A 25,656-nucleotide genomic window follows, 5' to 3' on the forward strand; every position below is an offset into this window, starting at 1 on the left:
ATAAGCTGAATTTTATTATGTTTTTTCCATTAATATCGTATAATTATAGTGTTTCATAAAATGAGAGACTCTACTGAAGAGCAATCGCTGGTATACAATCAGTAGCACTAAGCTACTCAACATGTGCACTCAAAAGCAAACGTAAATTTAATTACTGCATATAGTGCTAAGCATATTGAATTTGAACGACACTGAATTTCAAATTTTCAGCCACCAACCGTGCTACAGTCGAGTCTCTAATTTTGTGAAATACAACTATAATAATAATAAGTGTATTCACAATTCCAATTATCTCGGCAGGACTATATTTCCCTTAATATATAAATATGCGAATATGCAATACAAATTATAAATCAGAAATATATATATATATATATATATATAAATGGAAATAAACTGTAATGTTCTTATAGATTTATTATATGGTTAATTAGTTATCATCAATAAATAAAATTATGCTAATTAAATAAGTCTCAAATTCTAGTCTAGTTTAGTTAATGAAAATAGTAATTAACCATATAGAAAATTATTTCCTGAAAATATTGTTTTGAAAAAAGGAATTTAGGAATGTAGAACAAATTGCACATTACATACCTTTTGATACGCAGTTTTATTATTATTTACATTCATATTCATTTTAAGAACACTAATTTTTTTTTCAGTTAGTACAAATTATGTAAAGTTTAATATATAAAGTACATATTTACAGAAAAGAACAATTAATATTATTTTGTTAAAAATTAATTAAAATCATATGTATTAATTTTACTTTTTCCATAAAATTATCTTATGAATAGCCCACATGTGACTTTTATAGTGAATTGGTTGCTTAAAGTATTTACCACAAATATTACATTGAAATTGAGGTTTGACCCCACACTCGTACTTCATATGTAGTTTTACAGCTGTTTTTGATTTATATTTACGACCACAGTTTTTTGGACAGTAGAATAAACAACCCCAGACATCAGTTTTTATCACCCAATTACCTAAAGAATAAAATATTAAATATGAATTAGATACTTGATTTAAATTAAAAATCCAAGTAAAATCTATAAATACACACTTATACTATTAATATTAATTATAAGCTATACAAAAATATGTAATATTAATTTTGGTATAAATAAATAATATACAATTGAGACTTATGGACTTTTCCCAAACTTAATATAAAACATTATTCTAATTTTTTTTAAATGATAATTAAAACTAAACATTTTATCCTTTTTAAACTTCTTAGTTTAAAAAACATATTTACTCTTAGATAAACTTCTATTTTAAGCAGAAATAGCCAAGCTCAACTAAAAAATATATTAAGAAGTTTCATATTTTTATTTGTTTTTAAATATTAGTTTTTAATTTAATGTTAATAATTTTCAATAAAAAATATATTTCTGGTTATCACAATAGTTGTGATAAAATATTTATACGAGTACATTATATTTATTATAAACACTAGTTTTATAAAAAAAAAAATGAAATTGAGGATATTCTCAATGGCTAATTGTTTTGTACTAAACATTATTTTATTTTGTTAAAATATCTCATAATCAATTTTTCAATACCTATATAAAAGGTTATTTTAAAAAACTTCTTATAGCATAAAATTAATTGGAAACTCCAGTTATTTCATTTTTCAATATTTATATAAATAGATAACTATCTCAAACCATCTTAAAATGTATCTTTAATAATCAATATTCATAATACTGTTAAAGTTAATATTGTTTAAATTAAAATACAAATGTAACTTAATTTTTATATAATATTTCTAAATCGTGATAATTTCATAAAATAATGTAATTTAAAACTAACCTAACCATAGTTTAATATTAAAATTACTAAAAAAATTAACTATTGGTTATAATACATTTTATATGAATGCCGAGGGATCTGAATTAAAGTATACCTAACCTAACCTGATTATAAATAAAGGTAATTATGATTAAATCATAAACAATATAGTATTAATATTTTAAAATTAATCATCCAACTTTGATGAATTTCCCTTATTTTATATAAGGGTAATGAAGTCAATGCAGTTTCAATTAGTAAAAATATTAAGGAACACCATGAAAGTTATTAATAAATTAAGTATTATATAATAATAAATTATTGAGTAGATAAAGGGTGTCGCACCGTTCATTTTAGTATATTCTCGCATATTTAGTATAATATTATGCACTGTTCTGTACTGAGTAGTCCTTCGTCCTTTTTCCATTTATTTAACATAATTTCTCTAGATTAGGTTTATACAAATAATAAGAAATTGGGTACCTAATATTTTTAAGTAATACAGAAACAAAAATGTTATTTTGAATAAATCAAAATTATAAAAAATAGAAGAAGATTATATTTTTAACAACAAAGGTATAATTTAAAAAAATATAAATTAGAAAACATTTAACTGAAAACAAACAGTTTGACAATTTTGGGTAATATTTGAATAATTACTGATTATAGATTAGCACTATTGATTTACAACCATAAAATAATATTTTATTTACTATGCTAATTGCTTACACTCAAATAACTTCTTTATTAAATTATCAGTAATCGTTTCAAAAATAGTTAAAAGAAAAATAAATAAATTAAAGTATATGCCTAATAATATAAACCAATTAGTATCTAAAATAATTTTCATAAGTAATTAGTTATTACTCATAATTATATTAAAATTAAAATAAATACATGGAACTTTATGAATTTTATTTAATACAAATTTTAAGTTAGTGTTTACTGTTTTGAGTACTCATAATATTATTACATCACAATTCCATGATCTCGTATCATATGAACTTTAAATGTACATTTATGCTTATAACTTTTATGACACACTTGACAATGAAATTGTGGGTCTACTCCACATTCATATTTAAGATGAGTATACAATGCTGTTTTTGACTTATATTTTCGGCCACATTTGTTGGTACAGAAAAATACATCTTCACCATCTAAAAATGCATTTATATATTCTATAAGTTTATGAGGTAAGACAATTAATATAGTATGGTATTTATAAAAGTTTAACTAATGATATGTTTACTTTCTATTATCTATATTAAACATATTACGCATAATTTGTATGCTGTATATGCATACAAATATAATTAATTTAAAATACATGCAAATAATTAAAATAAAATACAACATACTGGGAAGCAAATATACACTGTTAAATTATAATCAAAAATATATATTTTATTTATAAATTTAATTGCACATTTTAAACAATTCATTTAAATCAATCCTGCTAATTTCAATGACCTATTAATTATTATACTAATATTGTTTATTTATGTAACTATATAATTCTATCAAAACCAACTTTAAGACTTATCAAAAAAAAAAAAATTTAATCTGTAGAAGAATATATTTATATTTTAACAAATTATGTGAATATTAACTGTAAATGATCTTAATTATGTATTTTTTGAATTTTCACAAGAGCCAAACATCATTGGTGTCTCTTCGTTGTAAAATATATCTTTGTTAAATGCAATTAGTGATCTGTGTACATGTAGTATATGAGATTGGAATGACCATTTTCGTTTGAATGCTTTCAAACAATGCTGACATCGAAATCTAGGTTCTACACCACACTCATGCTTTAAATGAGTATATATCCCGGGTTTCGTTTTATATGACCTATTACAGCCAGCATTTGGACATTTATACATAATTTTGGGGATATCTATAATAAAAATAAAACGAAAAATTATATTAATTAAGGAATATGAAGTTTAAAAAAAAAAATTACACATAATATTACAATATTTTTCACAAATGCAAACATTAAACGTTTAAAGAACATATTAAAAGCAAAGCTAACTCAAGCAGACAATGTTAGTTAAATATTTAACTCGATTAACTTATAAATATAAAAAAAATTAAAAACATTATGTAGTTAAGTATTTTATATACAAAATTTAATCAAAATTAAAATAAAATGTAATGATGATTATTTTTCCAATATCTACATAAACATTATTAATATCCAATGGCATACCCTGAACAGGTATGATAAGAAGATAAGAATATTTTGTTGGGGGTTCAAACCTCCCTATTTCATATACAAATATTTTTTACTTATGTATTAAAATTTATAATTTATATTGGTGTGATTAATTTATAAACCCTCCCGCCATAAAATGTTTTTAGTAAACATAACCTAACCTATTCAATTTGTATGCTATTATTATTTTAATAAAATATGGTATAACAAATATTTTAAAATTTATTATTTGTATATTTATATAAAATGTTATCTAAAAAATATTAGTAGACAAAAAAAACCCTTAAAATTCTTATATACTGTTACTTATTTATATAATTATTTTACAAAAAAGAGTATTCAGAATTTGATCAGCATAAATAAAAAAATAATAGATAAATTAAAAATATTAGATATACAAACTTCTATTTCTTGTTTCTAAAAAAATGTAGTGTTAAATTAACTAACATATTTAATTGTAGTTATAAATTGTATATATGTATATTATAGTATAAGTATAATTCATATAATTGTATATGTATAAAAGAATTAAAATCAAATACAAAATTCACTTTATACTTATCTTATTAACATACAATATAGATATTATTCATTTATAGTCTTACAAAATTAATTAAGGGTACATAATTCAATTTCACCACTATAATTTATTAAAACAGTATAGTATCATTAATACAACTAATACAAATGATTAAAAGGGTCACTGACCAAAATGTATGTTAAAAAAATATTTGACAATTTTTTTTTAAAGAAATGTTAATTAAAATTATTGTATTTCAATTTTTAACCATTAAACAGAAAAGAAAAAAAACACTATGATTAAGATAAATCAAATACATAGGCATAGGTTTTAAAAAAATGTTTCTATTCAGAATTCTAAACTATGAGTATATGAGTGGATTATTGTTGTATGGTGGAAATTAATTAAAATAAAGGCACAGGGGAAGAACTGAAAAAATTAATTACTAGGAGCTAGTCAGGAAGTCAGCGTACTTTTTGTAAATTTATAATATCAACTAGTATTTATATTCATAAAAAAAAAATAATAATACTCATGCAGTTGAAAGACCAATGTGAAAAATTGTTTTCTTATTTGTATTTATAAATGTTTCTTGAAAGAACATTTTAACCACCATTTAGCATCATAAAATTGGGTAGTTTATTATTGCCATTTAATTTTTCATAGGGAGGCAAAGCGAGCATTTGTCCAGGGCCTCGCGCTTTTAATTACACCTATGTCTTATAGGTTACAGGCGACTATGGTTATTGGTTAAATAAGTTTTGCTCAGAGCCTCGCAAAAGGTAGCGTCGGCCCTACTTATAATGTATAAATATAAACCTATAATCTTATGATATAAAATAAGTTAATTTTTGTTTTAAAATATATTTTAAAGACCGCCAGATTAAACCTGATATTATGCTAATTTTTTATTTTTAAATTACTTAAAAATCTAAAATAGCCAATATTCAATATTTAGATTAGGTATTAATTTTGTATTCAAATAGCTACATAAGTTTTGATATGTATACATATAATGTGTGGCAGAAGTAAAAATGCAATGTGACCTAATATTAAGTCTAACATTTTTTCAAAAAAAAATAATACTGAATTTTTTAATACAAATATTAACAATATTGATACATTGAGTGCTATGGTTGACATATTGCCAGATTAAAGTATTATTATGTTTAAGTATATAAGTTTATAATACTATTGAAATATTAGTATTCTATTTTTCAGTATGATATTGAAATAAATTAAACAATTTTGTATATTTTTTGTCAATATAAAAATTAATAATAATACTAATAATAAAAATAGCAATCACTAATGACAAATGTAAATTCAAGTTTATTTAAACAAAAAAAAAAAAAAAAATTAGTGAATAAAATTTAAATATTTCACAATTTTATACTTCATGAAATTTTCAACACTACATATAAACACTAAAAATAAAATAGGTACAAAAAAAATACAGTTATTTTGTTTGTTTACTATTTGTTTTTGATTTAAAGATAAATACATTTTAAATGTTACTTGACTAATTTAGATGTTTAGTTAAATGATAATTTATTAATAGGAGCAAAGCAAATTTCTTAAAATTATTATTTTAGTCAAAACTATCAAAAAAAATTTGATCAAAATCCAAAAAAAAAAATATATATTATTTAAGAAGATATTACGATATTCAGAATATGTTACATGTAGAATCATCTTTACTTCAATCATAAACCTAAAAATTGTATTGTTCATATTTAATTTTTGTATAAATATGAGATTTTTTATGCTAAAAATGATATAAGTATCAGAATTTAAATATTTTTTTAAATATTAAAGATACTAAGTTTTTTTTTTTTTAAACACACACCTGTAGTCACAATAGCGCCACAATACAAACATTTCTTTTATAATATTTTAAATATTTCAAAAAATTAAACATTTTAGAAAAATTCTGATTCCATAAAGAGTGCATAAAAACACATAATATTATATAAACAACAATTTTAAAATCTACTTAAAAAGTAGCTAAATTATAATTTTAATTAAAGAGCAACAACATTTTACATTGAGCATGTTTTTTTAAGGTTTATGATGAACACATCAGTAAAATTTTATAATTACACAAATTACTAATGATTAAAAATTTAAAGTCATTGTTTATTCATACAATAATTATCCATTAACTACAAGTAGTTCAAATTGTGATACTTTCATAGTTCATCAAAGTCATTATAAGTACTAAACAATTTAGTACAAGTCTAAACTAATATATATACTCTATGTATAGGTATCACACAGATAAAATTACTGCAAATAAACAATTATTTGTATTAAAGTACAAAAAAAAATTAAAGTAAAATATACGTTGTCAAAAACGTAAATTAAAAATAAATTGTAGTTAATTTAATATGGTTTTTTGATGTACATTAATCATATGAGTCTTGTAAGTAAACTGTTGCTTAAACCTCTTATTACACACAACACAATGAAATTGAGGTTCAAGTCCACACTCATACTTAAGATGAGCACCCAACGATCGCTGCATTTTAAATTTTCGGCCACACTTTTCATTCGGACACCGATGAATATTTGCTTTAGTCATAATTTGTATTTTATCTATATAAAAACCAGAAAAATAATCATATTATTTCATACTTTTATTTAATTTTTTTCTTTGTATATGATCACATCAGTAAGCAAAAGCAATTGATTAAAAAATATTAAATTAGTGTATTTCAAGAAATCAGTAGATTAATATAATAAAACTAAAAAATAATACTTTAATTGTAGTATACTACAAGTATCTAAAATAAATTTATACTAATAATTAAAAATAGATCAATTTGGCATTGTTTACAATATATTAATATGGTTATTTAACTTTTACTAAAAGAAATATTATAATAAAAAGATAAAAATATAAAATACATCAATTTATGGATATAATTATTATGAACTTAATCAATACATTGTAGATATATCCCTTTATTAATATAAAGTTAGACTTACAATTGTGTTTTAAATACTATGAAATAATGCATAATGCAAATAATAATTAATTATATTATAAAAATATAAAAAAGAACTATATTATAGTTTATATAATATTTAAATAAAAATGAAAGAATTTTCTCATTTAAGTAATATTATAATTTAGAATATAAATACATACAAACATATTTTTTTCAAATGTTATGTTATTAATATATGATTAGTTGAGATATTAGTTATTAGTTAATACATTATATTATTTTAAACAAGTTTCTTATGTTTAGATATCATATGACATTTGTAACTTCCTGGTTGTTTAAATGATTTCATACATAAAGTACACCTAAACATTGGTTTTACTCCACATTCATATTTCTGATGAGTGTACAGTGCATTTCTTGATTTGTACACTTTATTACAATTACTTTTTGTACATGAGAAAAACGTAGCACCTGAAAAATATAACATAATTTAAAGGAGGTACCATCAATAAAATAAACTACAAAACATTACATAGTTGTTAATCTCAAAATATTTATATATTTATAAATAATACAATTTTATATTAAAACAAAATGTAATTTTAACTACAAAATGTTTATACTAAAAAATTATAAAATTAAAACTCTACTGTACAATAACTAAAATATTTTATCTTCAAATTACTATATGGTAATAATAATATTAAATTATTTTAATAATATGATTATTATGCCAATATTTCAATTTATATTTCATGGTATACCCTAATTATGGATAAACATATCAAAAATATAATTTTTTAATAAATACTAAATCTAAAATGATTTCTATTTCATTAGTTGACATGAGTTCCTCTAATTTTTTTTATTAAGTTTTTTTAGAATACTGAGCACAAAAAAAACTAAAGAAAAACCCCCAAAATTGTTGAAGAAATATTAACAAATGAAATTTTTTTAAGTACCTTATATAGGCTTATACTCTATTAACTAAACCTAATACCATATGACTTATAACTTTATGACTTACCCACCTTATGATTATTCTCCTTTTGCCTTAGCACTTAATTTTAATGTGAAGTCCTGTTGTAATCACTTATATGGTCAAATCAAATTGATTATCCAACCCTATTATTATGTAGAAAGTTTCTCTTTGTTCTTCAATTTTTTTCGATTAACTTATATTTTACCAGGCCCATAATCAATTACATACAAAATAAGCCACTGGACCATCATCATTAATTATCAGATTGAAACTCTTCCTTTAGAGTATCTTATCAATCAATTTACACTGTTCCAATAATACACACACACACACACACACACACAATACATTGGCCTACCTATGTTATACAAATTACAAATAACTAAAAATAGTTAGTTACACACATTTATAAATATAGTTATAATTTTATAGTTCATATTTGACATATTTATGATAATTGAGTTAAACTCCTCAACCTGAATAATATCTAATCTAACCATTTCCATAACTCTGTTAAAAATTTAAAAAGTATTTGGTTGGTTAACATAAAAACCTATTAAGAAATTCTGCCACTATTTTGGTTTTGTTTGCGTTGGGTCTGTGTATAACATAAATTATTTCAACGAGCTTAACTTTACGTCTAATATACCTACTTATGCTTAAGTTTAACATCCTTCTCAAAAATTATTATCAATATGGAATGCATGTACTCGTAAAATACTTATTATAAACTGTATTATACCACACAAAAAGATTTGCTCTCCAAAACAAGACATAGACCACCACCTTTTTACCTACAACTATTACTGGTTAAATGTAAAAATAAGAAAGAAATTACTGCTTATTGGATAAGAAAGGGAATTATAAAACTATAACAGACTCAATAAGAAGAAGCTTCCCAAAATGTTTATATTAGTTAAATATTTCTTATAGCCAATAAGTAACATAATAGGATGACTTATCTTTATACTCTCAGAATACAATTGTTGTTTTCGTATTATTTGTGAACTTAAGCCAAAAAAGCATATTTTAAAAATAATTTAATTTTGGTTATTAGTTTTCATTCAGTCATTATGCTATGAATTTAATTTTCATATTGAAATATATTTAAAACTTTTAACAATCTATAAATATTTCCACTCAATTTAACTAACGTTTTAAAACAGAGTTACAGAAAATAAATATATAAAAGTTATCTATTCTTACTTATTAATTATCATTCTTGTGTATAAATATGCTTGATTAGTTTTTAATATAAAAATGTAAAGACACTTTCATAAAAAAAGAAAGAAAAGACTTTTATAAATATTGATGATAAATTGCCAAAATTGTTATTAAAAGTATTTTAAATAGTTATAATAGTACATAATTATTATTGAGTTACTTCGTATAACATTAGTTTAAAAATTAACAAATATAACAATCAATTAGGTGAAACAATAATAACATACTGATTTAACAAATTAATAAAATATTTCAACTGGACATTAACAATAATCATAATAATAATAATAATAGTAATAATAATAATAACATTAATAATAAAAACAATAACAATAAAATATTTTTATTTTAATGTTCTAATTTTTTAAATGACTCGAAAAATAATAACAACAAAAAAATATACCATAAAATTCCAGTAGACAAGTAAATGAAAAATTAAATAGTTTAATATGTACACAAATAAAATCTGTAATAGAGCAATTCAAAAAAAATGAATTCAATATCTATTACTGTACACAACCCCCACATATTATTTTAATAAAATAATGGAAAGTAATAATTAAATATTAATAAATTGCTCTAAAATGTAATATCTAAGTTTTATAAATTAACATACATCAAAAGTAGATAATAATAACAGAAATTGAAATTCGAAATGGAAATTAAAATTGTTTTAAAAAGCCTTCATTAGGGTATACAATTAACTTTGTGTATAGTTATTTAAGATAAAAAAAATTATTATATAATACAAATTATTGTTTATGCATTTTTACTAAATTCAAAAACAATTTTTGATGGTTTTAATTTTTTATATATGCATATTTTTCTGGTATATATTACTGAATGCTAAGAAGTATATAATATATATTTTTAACATAATTAATAAAAACACAATTTTTCACATTTCCAATCCATATTGTATTAAGACAATTTTTTTATTAATACATTTATTAAATGTATTGTCAATGAAATATAGTTAATATCAATTTATATCCATTTTTATTCTCAACATTTTTAATATTAATTTCAATTTAGTTGGTTTAGCGAACAATAATTATTAAATTAATTAATAATTTGGGAGTTTCTCAAAAAATAAAAATGTATTATTTATTTTGTTTTAAAAATTACTTTTTTGTTAGTTTATTTTAGTATTTTTGGTATATGTATAAATGCATATTTCAGAACTTCTAAATAGTAACAAAACTTAAAGTAATTTGTTAGAATTAGGATTATTGGGAATCAGTATTGTAAAACCATAAAGGATTGCAATTATCATCTTCAGTCTCCTTTTTCACAGACCCCGGCAAGTGGACAAGCATGTGTCTTCGCATATTACTATGACGAGCAAAGCTTTTTCCACAATAATTGCACTTGAACTGTGGATCGATACCGCACTCATATTTGAGATGATTGTATAAACCACTTTTACTTTTATAGTGGCTACCACAATTTTTTGGACATGTGATTCGCCCATCAGAGCCTGTCTCTTTCAACTGTTTGTTAACCATTCGCCATCGGAGACTACCTGAAAACACGATAACAAAAAGGGACACCTATGATGTGAGCAATCAAGAAAAAAAAAATTACATGGACGGTACTCAAGCACCTGTTATTATTAAAAAATTTATATTTTGTTAAACCGCAGAACAAATTGGTTTGTTATTGATGTTAGTTACAAGCATGGCACTGTTGAAGCTAACGGTCAAAGAGTCTCAGTGAATAAAACAAATCCCAAAGGGGCCGAATATGTCTGTACATAACTTTATCATATAGGTAGAAAATAAGTCTTTTGAGGTACAGAATATATATTAACAATTAATAGCATAGTTTGACAAATTCAATAAGCATCTCAAATAAACTTATTCATAATAATTTTCCAAAATTCATAAAAATAATTATTATATGACAAATATATCATTAATTTAAATAAAAAAAGTCTTTAATTTTCATATCTTCGTTTTATATAACCATTCAATCTTTTATAATCTAACATTACACTATTATTATTATTCCTGATTTGAAAATGTATATAATTGGATAACATTTAAATATTATTTAGTATAAAAGTATATATTCTATAATTTTACAAAATAATAAAATCTTTGTACCATATATTTACATGCTATGTAGATATTTGAATTTAAAAAGTACATTAGAATATAAAAATTTATAGTTGTAATATTATAGATGTATATAGTACCTATAGTCTTGAAAAATGAAATTAAGACCAACTATAAATAAAATTTAAAAAATACCCTGCAATATATTTATTTAAACAAGTATATTATTTAACAAAATTACAGACATTAATCAAATTACATTTATTGATTGTAAAGTATATTTTTTTAAATAATAATAATAAGATTTAGGTACTTAGTTTGTTTGGTTTGAGAAAAGAAGGAATAGAAAACGATTAGTATTCATAGAGCTCTTGGTTCTAAAAAAATACTGGTAATTACAATTTGTTATACACATTATACTGGATTTTAAATTAAGATATTCTTGCTAGGGTCTAGAAATACTTTTTACTCAATACTCAATAAAATATAACATTTAATTATTTGTACCATATAAATAATTTGTCTATAACAACATTTTATACAAGCAATATTTTTAATATATTATACACATTAATTTTACTACTGTTGGTATTGATCATGAAAATACCAAAATATAATAATGAAATTTTTTTCTATTAGTTCAGTATATTATTTACTACATATTTTTTGCATATATAATAATAATTTTTGTACCTGTCTTTAGGAAAGTATTTTTTAAATAATAAGGAATATAATGTCTACCTTTCGTCAATCAATAATTTTTCTTAATGAGTATTTATGTGGAATGGTTTAAAAAATAATAATATATTTAATTTAATATTAAAATTTTAAATAAACATTAAAACATACTAAGTAAGTTTAATACATAAATTACTGTGAAGACAGCAATGTAACTTACAAAATATTTAAAATAAAATTAATATAAGTATATTGTATTTAAAATTACATTTTTAGACAGAAAATTATTTTCATCGAAAATACATTTTACAGAGTACCAATATTTTATACATTGGACACCGCTTATAAGACTTACGGATATAAGGTTCAATCGCTTATTAGACTCAAAATTATCTGGAACGGTCCGGACATATCCAAATATATTATAAAAAATTTGGTTATAAGACTCAAATTTCTTAAAAAAAAATGGTAAAAAATAAATACTTATGGTTAAAATTTATAAATAAATTAGTTTTCAAAAGTCACATATTTTTTTGGGTTATTTCTGGTTTTGATTCATGCTTTATAATGTATGTATGTACAACAAATTTTATAGCATTTCACATTTTTCGCAATTATCGTAAGTAATAGATATGTAATATATATTAAAGTAGATCAAAATTAAAGCAAAATATGTAGTAAAATGAAATTCATAAATATGTAATTAAAATTTTTTTTTTCCTACTTTGCTTATAAGATTCATTCAGTTATAAGACTCACTTTGTGCTGGTCCCAAAGTGAGTCTTATAATATAAGTGGTGTTTACTGTACTTTTAATTATTAAAAATAACAAACAATTTTAACTTTCTTAGGAAATCTTAATATTTTATCAAAAAATTATTTAGATCAACCATAAATAATAATATGATAATTAAATAGTCCTTTTTAAAATATTTCCTGACAACCAATCCAATATTTCACAACAAATTTGAAATTTAACATTGCATTTTTATACATATATTATATTTAAAAAATATATAAATTGAAAGTAATATTGATTTAATTTATATAGTTTTGTTTTGTATCCAATAATTTTTATATTTTTTTAATTACTTATAATCAGTCGAATTTAAAGAAAGGCTAAAGTTATGAACAAGCACTTCATGGCGCCTGCAATTACTCTTGATTGAAAATTTTCTTGAACACATGGCACAAGAGAATTGAGGTTCTTTTCCGCACTCAAATTTTACATGTGATCGCAAACTTGCCAAATGTTTATACTGCTTGCCGCAAATTGTGCAAAAATATGGTTTATGAAGACAACTAGCTGAAAACAAAAACTACAAGTCACAAAAAAACACAAAGAACTCTAAATGTTTTTCATTACCGATAACTACCTACATACATCCAAAACATCACAATACTAATAAATAAATTCACACAGTATAATTCAACCAATATTACGTATAGTGTTTCTTATGTAAGTACCATAGGTAATAATTTAAACTGAAATTAATTAAAATGTATAATCATTGATGTAAAATAATCAGTTCCATGAAAGTACATATAAAATTAATAACATAAAAATTACAAAACAAAAATACAGTAATCAAAAAATCATAAGATGGCTATATAAATAATAAATAAGTATAAATAAATAAATAAATAAGTAAAAATTATATTATATTGTGCCTCTTATTATAAAAATTACATGAACATTTTATGTAATAAATAAATAATTAATAAATAACATTATAATTAAACATTTCAAAAGTAAAAAAAAAATAGGTATAAGGATAAATAAAAAAATTTAAAAAACATTTTAATTATATATCCAACACAATAACCCAAACATATCCCAATAAATAATTAAAAATGATCAACAAATAATATAATAATAATTTTGGTATAAGCTTTTTAACAATAATAAAATTATAAATGATTACAGTGTAATACTAAAATCTGAACTGAGATGTCTCGCAACCATATGTGACTGTAAATGTACCTTTTGATAAAATCTCTTTAAACATATGTAACAAAAAAACTGTCTAGTTTTCTGACACTCGTATCTTAAATGTCTGTATAATCCAGGTTTGTATTTATATCTCTTACCACAGTTATCTCGAGGGCATTTAAAAAACCCATCATGACTCATGACCGCAAATTTGGCCTCTGAAAAATAATAATTAAATTAGTAGAAACTGTAACATAATAATAATGAAAAATACAGGCATTTACTTATATAAATTATATAAATATAGGTAAAGTAAACTTGTACCTGCTCCGCCACCAAAAAAAAAAATAAAAATATACAAGTGGTAAAACAAAATGATGACAATCATAATATTAAAGTTTTTTTTTTTTAAATATTGTTTAATATCATTGTTGAAAAATGAAATTCATATCATAATAAAATAAATTAAACTATTATGATTACACATTTGTGAACTTAATGATAATAGTTAGATTTTTTATAAATAATGATGTATTAAATGGAAATTTTACAAATATTTAACTTGAGAATTCATTTTTGGATTTAAATTAAAAATGAATTATAACCTTGAAAAAATTAAAATAACCCGTTGTATAAATTAATCTTCCAATTCATTCAGATAAATTTTAAGAATATGCTAATATGATCAAACTTAAAACATTATATCACTATACTACATCGATTATGGCAAAGAGAAACTATTTAGATGTTTGTCTTGTTATTATTATAACAAAAGAATTTTAAAATTAAAATTTTTTTGATCTGACCATATAATACTACAGAGTGCGATGTTAGATAAGACCTGTTTTGTACATGTCATATTTATCTTTTTTTAGAAATAATAGAAAAATTATGGAGGTATTAATTAAATCTCTAGAGTCTAGAACATTTCAGTTATTAGTAACCACCTATGTGAACGTTGTAGGGTTTTTTGCTTACAATACTTAGGTACAACTAATAATTCTATAATAAATACACAACGGCAATTTTAAAATTTTAATATTGAGCAACATAAGACTATAAAAATATTCCAACTTTAAAACTATTTTGAAATGGTTTAATTCATTTCAAGTTAGAGGAGTAAACAAACCAAGTGGATGCTAACTTCAGAAATAAACTTCAAAATGATTGCCGTGAAGATGATCATCATATGAGAGATATTATCTTCCACGAATAAATGTCTTAAATGCCATATAATATTGTATCTTTCCATATAAATAAATTTTATTTTCACCAAAAATTAACGTGTCTATTAAAAAAAAGGTCTATTTTCACACCACAATCAGTATGTCAATATTATATTTTTATCGTGTATACATTATTTTGTTAAAATATTATTCACAAGAATTTTAATTCAACATTCATTCAGTTGAATACTATTTTATTTGATCATTGTATTTTTAATCCATATTTTATTACTTTTTAAATACAAAATGTTAGTTCTACTCTCATTGATTTAAAACTGTGACCTGTTAATAATATAATATAACATAATAAATTTAATTTGTGAAATAAAATAAATTATTATTATTTTTGTGAAAAAATACAATAATCATTTAAGAAACATAATTTAATGTCGGTTAATATTGCTTGATAAATATAAATTAATTAAAAACAATTAATTTATAATATTAAAAAATTAAATAATTCTTGTAAAACATAGACAATAGTAATATTATTTAAATGTGTAATAATCAAATATAGGTAGTGTCGATTTAGATGGCATTTTGACATACACTTTAAGTGACAAAGTAAAATTTAGAACAGTGTTTTTCAAGTTAATAATAAAATTTAATTCTCTTTTTATACAACTTGAGTAAAGGAATATAATTTAATAAGTACACATAAGAAGATTTTTTATTTTTTCAAATGAGGGTATACCTACTTATATTTTATATATTTGATAACTATTTAAATTTAAACAAAATATTTTTATCATTGTATCTCTAATAATATTGATTAGAATAATATAGTAATAACCTTTAAATTATTTTAAGATATTTTACACAATTTTTATATTTCCTTTCTCGTCACCTTTTATTTTACAAAATTAAAATTATAAATCAGAGTTGTATTAAACCATTATATTTTAATAATGATTTAGTATATAAGTATTGCATGATTAATATATATTTAAGTGGATATTATGTCCTAGATGGCTGGGACAAAAATACACATTATAGGAAGTGGATTTCTAAAACAAATATTAATTTTGTGTACAATTTTATCTAGCACTTACTTATTTATGTTTTTATCAAACGTTAAACTTTAAAAATATTAAGAACTAGATTATGATAATTAAAAATGATTAAATTTAAATTGATTTTTATTTTAATATTATATCATTATACAGTATTTGTGAACATAATGTTAGAACTTGTTGAAGTTTATGTATAGTAACATAAACATGTAAGAGTGACTTGCAGAGAAAAATTTATTTGGCCCACTTCAAAAAATTGTTTCCTTAATTTATAACATGCAATAGTTTTATTTATTATTTTCTTATTAAATGTAAACACTTTTTTCAAATCATAACCAGTTACTAAATTCCCAGTATACTTCCTATTATTAAGAGGATACCATATCTGCATATGTCATGTCAGTCTTATAAACTTATAACATAGCAAATTTGTATTTAGTAGAACTGATTTTGTGTTGACAGCTTTAATATTAGAATAATTTGTTCTATGATCAAACTTAAAGATAAGAATATTGTTAGTTATCTCTTATTAGTAATTTTATTTTTAAAGGAGTTATGAGAATTTTTATATTTTAATATTTTACAAGTTCATAACTTGCTTAAAATTAAAATATCATAAATATATTGGTAACAGATAATAGATAATGGTCTTACTTTTAAGTATGATCATAGGTCAATTCACTCTAATATTAAAGATAACAACATATCATTTGTTCTACTGAATGCAAATTAGTTATGTTGTACATTTTTAAAATGAAGACAACGTATGCGTATATTATTTAATATAAAAAATCAGTTATAACATATAAAAATAATACAAAATATATAAACTCTATATAAATATAATATGAACTATATAAAACATTAATATTGGGAAATTAACAATATTTTTTTTCTTTTAGATACTCAAAAAAGTATTAAAATTTACCTTTCTACTCAGTATTCAATTATAAATTATAATGATTCATATACCTCAGCCAGTTACCAATCGTTAGTAACAATTTAAAACAATTTTTGATTTATCACAAAAAACTGTATACATTAGTGCACAATATAGCATTTAACTATAAATATATTAAAACATTGGATCTTTTTTTTAACATTTAAATGGTAGAAACTTATAGTTTATTGCCTAAATATGATGGATAAAAAATATTTATCTAATTTAAAAAAAAAACCATTATTTAAGTTTTTATCACAGAAAAAAATCAATACTATTTATTTACCCATTGAATTCAGGACCCTATAAAAAATTGTTTATTTATATCATATTTTTATTTTACTCTTTATTATATACTTTTACAATGTTTATAAATTGTTTAAAAATGTTGGTAAATATTTTAAACAAAAATTTGTATTTAATGAAAATCAATATTGTATAAAAGTAAATTTATTGGTGGTAAATTGACTAGATTAAAAATTATACACGAAACACCCTAATTATAGTAGGTATTATAATATTCATCATTTTATTTTCGTGGAATCTATACTTGTTATTAATAAGATATAATAGGTCTTAATTTTGGCTCACAAAATTCTTTTTTTGCAACAAAAATTATGGGAAATTCACACTGCATCATATTTTATAAAGCCATGGGTATGAAATAATTAAATACCAAAATATGTCCTTAAAAATCATAAATAATATCATTGTAGTGATGAAAAATTTTTAACAAGATAACTTGTGAATATTTATCATGTGAGATTTCATATTTTCTTTTCGTTTAAAAGGTCGTCCACACATGGAACACTGGAACTTGGAATCAACACCACATTCATATGTCATATGTCTCACCAGCCCTCTGTGGTATGTATACATACGGCCACATGTTAAACATTGATGTCTCCTTTCTGAAATAAAACAAAAACTGTTACCAAAGTAAGTTTTTTGCATAATATGATAGAGTTTAATAACACAACTCGAAATAATAACTACTATTGGTTTTGCTCTACTATTTTAGTACACGTCAAGTATTATTTATAATAAGACAACTTTTTCTATAAATGATTTATTATTGCACATCTTATGATCTGGATATAGTATTAACATTACTTAAGTTTCATACATCTAAAAGTTTATGTATGATACCCATATGAGACTTAAGACTAGTTTTCCGAAAAAACTGTTTTAAACAGACAATGCAGTAAAATTGTGGTTCCTTTTGACACTCAAATCGAAGATGTTGCCTGACACTTGACTTGTTTGAATAAGATCTGTTGCAATTTGGAGTAGGGCATATATACTTTCTTGAACACAGCAAAACTAGAACAAAATATTATTGACCCAAGTGAGTACATACAAATATAATATAATAATAGCAACAAGCACGAATCAAAATTGGAAATAGTTTTTAAGCATATTTTAAATGGTAAACTAAACAAATTTATAGGTATATAAAAAATTTTAAATTATTATAACGAGATGTACCTATATTAGTTATCTTGTATCGAAGTACATAATAAATATTCATCTAGCATAATCGATACACTTTTGTAAATTATTATAGCAAATAGATCTATTATCAAACTTAAAATTAGAAAATTATTTTTGTTCTCTTGATGGAACTTGGATATTTGAATCTTATGTGTACATGACATAAAATTATAATTTGATCTTGCTTTAAATTAAAATGAATAAATAAAACAATAAGAAAACACAGATAATGTTTTGATCTTTTTGAAGGTTTTTCAATTCACCCAGATATTAAAAATAACAAAACTCTAAAAATTATGTCAAACAACTATACTAGTATGCAAGACTAAGAAAAATGTTTATATTTGGCAATTATTGTCATACTATAATATGCAACAAACCATAATTATTATAAATAAATAATAAAACAAATACCAGAAAATTAAAATTTATGTCTTATTTAAAACTCATATGCTTAATAAAAATTAATATATAATCATTAGTTTCTGAACATTTCCTCTTATATATATATATATATATGATTATTTTATATTATTTATTTATTTTTATTTATTTTATTTATAATACAACACGGGCTTTCACCAATTTACAAATCATACATTTAATACAATACATAGATTATACATAGATATTTTAAGTATTATTTAAGTAGAAAGAAGGGTCCAAATTACCTATAAACATGTAGCAATGTAGTGGCTCATTTTAACCATAATTAGTTGAGGAAGTAGGGAGTGAAAAAGGGACAGGGTGGCAAGAGATCCGGACTGGAACATTAAAAGAGATTTGGGGTAATAAGTATGGCGAATCGATTTTCCCTTGTAATAAGTTAGCCAAAAAAGTAAGTTAAAATAGTTAATAAAATTATTTTTAATGAAATAATACTTAACTCAAACCAAATAAATAATTTGTATTTTATATAACCAAAGAAATAACAATTAAATGCACAATCTGCAATATAAACTATTATTACACAACAATTATTATATCATAAAAATGACTAACAATTTTATAAGTTCTTAAACTTCATAATATTATGAACACGCAATAAATGTAGTTTATAATTTCCTTTTTGTTTAAATGTTCTCTGGTTGCAAAGATCACACTTGAATTGAGGTGGTTTACCACAAATAACCTCAACATGACTTTTTAAACTATTTTTTGTCTGATACATACGTCCACATTTTTTACATTCAAATAATTTATTGTTGCTAGAAAATGAGGCAACTGTAACACAATAAAATTGTATTTAACTAAAAAAAAAAATAAAACACTCATTGTTGTACAAATTTGAAGCATAAATTAAAATTGACAGAACTTAATAAGCATTCTCTATCTTTAAACGCATTCCTTCCATATTAAAGTTTTAAAAAAAATTCCCAATCTTGAATATACCTATATACTATATAGTATAGCAGGGGTGGCTAAACTGTGGCTCACTTCATAGACTTTTGCGGCTCGCATCTTATCGTAACATTTTTACAAAAAAAATTTTTTTTATATGAATTTATGTATGACCTATTTTTGTTTTTAAATTTTGGCTCTTCCATATTTATTAATATATTTGGTGGCTCTCGAGTCTCTTCTCACTAGCCACCCCTGGTATATAGTATTCCACCATATATGTCTCCATTTTAACGTTTGTTCTAACTATATATATATATTTAATAACTGTAATATGTTTTTTGAAGGATGTTTTCTGTCAAAATAAATACTAAAAAACTATTAAAAACTAGCAACAATATCTCAATTATGGAACGATCAGGTTTTATTGGTGAAATAAGTTCATAAGTAAAGTCAGGCCAATTATGTTCAAAATTAAAATAACAATAAAAATATAACACATTTAACAAAACACAATTTTCTTTACCAATAAACAACTAATTAAGAGGAGATTTGGTTGGTACATTATTTGTTTCATTCTTTTACCCATATGCAACATAGACAAAATTAATTTACACAATATAAGCTTCTTAAGGCTTAATTTAACACAACATTACAAAAACCTAAATAATTATTTTATTTAAATATCATGTATACCTTTATTCATTTTTAAATACACATTATACAACATTTTTAAATAATAAATAGTAACAAAAATACCATATAATCCTAAAAAAAAAAAAACATTTTTTGTATTAATCTATTGTAAATTAAATACAATATGATTGTAATATTATATGTATATTGTATAAAATGCACATAAGCAATAGCAGTTTAACATTTTAATTAATTAATTATTTAAAAAGAATTAGATAAATGTAATAACAGATTTTTAAGGTAAAATCAAACGATGTCTATTGGCGATGTGTGATTGCAATGCAAATTTGTAACGACATTTCTTTGGGCACATAGGACATTGAAACAAAGGCTCTTTATTACCACATTCAATGCGTTGATGTCGTTTTAAATCATGAGAATATACATAAGCTTTGCCACAGTGAATACACATATGACTCTTTATTTTGGAAATATTACCTAAAAAAATTAATTTTTCAAGTAACCACTCATTAGTAAAACAAACCTAAAAAAGTAAATAGTAAGATGTTTTCCAAAATAAAAAAGCAAATGTTTGTAATAATTAAACTAATTACAATATAAAAAATAACTATACCTTAATGTCTTGTTTAATTATATCTTAAATATTAAAAAATATTCAGATAATAATAGAAATAGAGTATAATAGAACCTACATTACATTTTTAGTCGATCATTATTTTATTAAAACTTTCATATCATCCTACAGGTCTAATCCTGAATATTGAACATTATAAAGCATTAAAAATAACCTCATTGATATAATAATTAAAGAATACATTATCTTATTACAAATATTTCTTTTACGTATCGGCATATCATGAAACTTAATGGCTTTAAGAAAGTGAGGCCCTCTTAAACACAGAAATAAAATTATTAATTAGTAATGCTAAAATTAGTCTAAATAATTGAAGAATTTTTTTCACATTTTAAATTTAATTATTTTAAACATATTCTTTAATGTAATGTAAAATGTCTTAAGGTCCCCCCAACTTTAAAATTCCTAAGAGCCTCAGAGCCTAGGTCCTAACCTAAAAATGCCACTGTTCTTACTTTTTCACTAAACATAATTGATAGATTGAAAACTCAAAAAAACACTTGTAACATAATAATATTTTGTATAATATTTTATGATAGTATATATTATATCTAATGACATTTGTTAGGATCTAATAACTTATAACTTTTTTATTTGCTTTTGCATTAAGATACTAGATATAAATGAAAATATAAATTTTCTTTTCAACATTTAACAAAAAACAATTAATAGTTTATTGAATTAAGTTTTTAAATTTACCTCAAATTATTTCCATAACTGAATTTATATGCCGTAACTGGACAATTTATTAGATACATTTAAAAAGGTCTACATCATTTAGTGTTCATAAACAATTATTTTTTTCAATTTGTACCAAAAACAAAAATTATATTGAACACTAGTAATTGAGTATGTATACATTGTTTATTTAAAGGTAGTTGTTTTCATTACTTGAATTTCTGATAAAGATAAATATTGTCACTTGTCTCTCTATACTATAGTATTCAAAGTATACCTTTGTAACTAAACAATAAAATAATAATTTTAATAATATGGTCTTTTAGTAACTAAATTGATAGTATCTATACATCTATACAAACATGTTGAATATATCTTGTATTTTAATCATTCATACATCAAGTATCTTAATATATACAGGGTGTCCCGAGAGGATTTACCCATTGCGATATCTCCTGAAATCATTATTATTCATTATTCTGTGTTCTTAATAAGATTCATAGGGACAAGAACTACAAATATTTCATGCTTTAATTATTTTCAAAAAATTGAAGATAGCCATTTTCTAGAGTTCATTTTTCTAAAAATATTGGCATTTCAATATTTTAATTTCATTAATTTCCTGATTTTTAATATTTTTTCTAGTTTCGAGAAAAACACTGAAAGCGTTCCCTGGTAGAACAATTACGCAGGCCACGTATTTGATACAATTATACCACTATCATATTAATTAATTCGCAGTTTTTTTCAAAACTAGAAATAATTTAAAACGTATATATGTACTAGATTTTAAAAATTTTTAATTATCAAAATTCATAACGATCATTTTAAAATGATAAAAATATAATCAATGGATACTACTTATTTTGAGTTTAAATTATTAAGTACTTTTTATAAATCCTAAAATGAACATACATATTAATGATGAGCAGCCAGGATTTTTTTTATGAGGGGGGGGGGCCAAATACTTTTAACTTGAGTTATTGAAAATCAAAAACAACAACAAAACAAAAATACTGATAATATATTTGATTATTATATTATGTTGATTTGTCGTTAACGTATTTGCTATTTTAAATAACTAAAATTTGTAACTACAATTTCCATATTTAAATTCAAATATTTCAAAACAATATTGAAATACGGCCAACGGGAGGAGGGGGCTATAGCCTTTTCAGCCCCCCCCCCTCCCTTAGCTATGCCACTAATGATGAAGAATATGTATCATTTAATTAATAAATAGACATTTCAAACTAGATAAATAAACATATAAAAAAAATCAATTCATCAATATATATTATATTTTATATATTCAACTATGTAATAAAATATTATTAATTATTATATTAATATTATATTTATTATATTTATTTAGTAAAATAAGACTAAGTTAAACATAAGTATTTTAATGATCAATTTATTTACACCTAAAATTATAAACAATACTTTAGAAAATATATTACTTTACCTAACACTATATTTAAAATAACTGTTATTTCTTATATATCATACTGTAAAACTATTAGAAATAAACAAAAAAATGATTTTATTATTTATTTTGTTTTTATAATTTAAAACTTGTATTTACTCGATAAAAATACTTAATACAATTATATATTACTGTCGATTTTCTGAGGATGATGGTGGATAACAACAATTTACAATTAATCAATGTATTGAAACTTAATAAATAAACAACAGTTTTATATACAGTTATTATTTATGTTTAAAAACAGTAAAACATAAAAAAATATAGCACAAATTTTTTTAAAAAATGTTATCAATATATTTTATTAAAAAGAATATATTATAATACATCTTCAAAGAATTCAAAGATTAATTTTAGACCAAATGTATACTAGTTTACAATGGTAATAGTCAGTAAATATTGTAAATTATTAAGATTATTTAATTAGTTATGTTTTCCATCATTTTGTTATATAATTAATAATTTATTTTAAATAATATAAAATTGATTATAAAAATTAATGGTTAAATGTTATTATTAAGACTTGATTAAAAGTTTTAATCCACAATAATTTAATAGTAAAGTACTATATAATTTTGATGTATATATCAATGTGATCATACTGTGAATAGTTCAGTATGAAATAACTCAAAGATAACAAACTTATGACATGCACAATTGTCCAAAAAAAGATCATTTGTAGAAACTTTTTATGTTAATAAGAAAAAAGTTCATCAAATTAGTAGAAACACAGAAAAAACATTTTTTATTTGATACGCGGGTCTAAGCACAAAGGTTTTTCATCTCTAGAATAATCACTTGTTATATGAATTGTTTTGTTTATTAATACACAAAATAATTCCCAAATTTAGTCTATATAAGCTCTATATTGAGTCAAACTTCAGTTGACTAAATATAAATTAAATATTTAGAATTTTTTTTACTTGAAAAAATTATTGATTTTAATAGTTTAAAACTCTATATCAACCAACAAAATTACATATATAACAGTATAATAAATATAATTAACAAAATATTAGCGTTAAATTGTTTATAGTTTGGTTTTTATTCATATATCTCATTGGTAACTAATAAATTTAATAAATATTAAGTTAATTAATTTTTATTTTTTTTTATTTATTTAATAAGTCAACAAATAAAAATTAATTTTCTTAAAAAAATATATACAAATATAATAAGAGATATTTATTTTTTAAATTGTTTTAATAATATGAAGAATTGAAACATTTTATTTCAACATTAATAATATTATATTAAGCATAGTACTGTGATTGGTATAGATTGTTCATAAGTTGATAATGTCTAAGACGCATATGTTGTGTAAGATTAGTTTTAATTTTACACATTTTTGGACAAAATAAACATTGAAATTGTGGTTCCTTTCCACATTCATATCTAATGTGTCTCCATAAACCATGTTTGTAACGATAACTTTTTGTACAATTATCACACTTAAATGTCGATGGTTTTTGATCAACAGATGAGGTATTGGATGGTGGACTTACTACAAAACCTGCATTTAAGAACCGTTTCACAAAAGACCCTAAAAATATAAACTACATATTAGATGAACGAATAAAACATTATAATATTAGTTTTTAAAATACAATAACTAACAATTAAATAACATGCAAATCTCAATGTAAATATAAAATACAAACATAAAGGTATAAACGACCATCTTACATATAAATAAATTAACTTTAGACCAAATTAAATTAAATTTCAATAAAAAAATAAATATTAAATTGTACTATTTTTTTTAAAAAAAAAGTGATTTATGTAATATTTAATCAATGATGGTTTAGTGTAATC

General features: G+C 21.9%; 2 protein-coding genes across 47 annotated transcripts in view; both read right to left on the reverse strand.

The window, feature by feature from the left end:
- Positions 1-25,656, reverse strand: part of LOC132920679 (longitudinals lacking protein, isoforms A/B/D/L-like) — a 243,860-nt gene that overhangs the window by 153,276 nt on the left and 64,928 nt on the right. The window contains exon 5 of one of the 46 annotated variants that reach the window (XM_060983285.1): positions 592-989. The exons of 38 other annotated variants lie outside the window; for them this stretch is intronic. In XM_060983285.1, the coding sequence (XP_060839268.1) occupies positions 766-989 (224 nt within the window). In that variant the 3' untranslated portion in view covers positions 592-765. Of the gene's footprint in view, positions 1-591; positions 990-2,958; positions 3,698-5,850; positions 7,137-9,358; positions 11,224-13,509; positions 13,743-14,342; positions 14,588-16,876; positions 18,460-20,788; positions 21,518-25,656 lie in introns of those variants that run through there. 7 more of the 46 variants (XM_060983260.1, XM_060983288.1, XM_060983254.1 and 4 more) reach the window with 7 other exon arrangements.
- LOC132920691 (longitudinals lacking protein-like) lies at positions 25,006-25,605 on the reverse strand. Its single transcript, XM_060983324.1, has 2 exons — positions 25,459-25,605; positions 25,006-25,384 (listed from the first exon to the last, which is right to left on the reverse strand). The coding sequence occupies exons 1-2, from the start codon at positions 25,520-25,522 to the stop codon at positions 25,095-25,097; spliced, it is 354 nt and encodes a 117-aa protein (XP_060839307.1). The 5' UTR covers positions 25,523-25,605; the 3' UTR covers positions 25,006-25,094.

Source organism: Rhopalosiphum padi, chromosome 2, assembly GCF_020882245.1.
Source record: "Rhopalosiphum padi isolate XX-2018 chromosome 2, ASM2088224v1, whole genome shotgun sequence".
Lineage (NCBI taxonomy): Eukaryota > Metazoa > Arthropoda > Insecta > Hemiptera > Aphididae > Rhopalosiphum > Rhopalosiphum padi.

Excerpts from the sequence above, each read along its gene's own strand:
- LOC132920691 (XM_060983324.1), bottom strand. The coding sequence starts at position 25,522 with ATGGTCGTTTATACCTTTATGTTTGTATTTTATATTTACATTGAGATT. Across the intron at positions 25,385-25,458 it reads GATTTGCATGTTATTTAATT|GGTCTTTTGTGAAACGGTTC; the intron begins GTTAGTTATTGT and ends TTATATTTTTAG.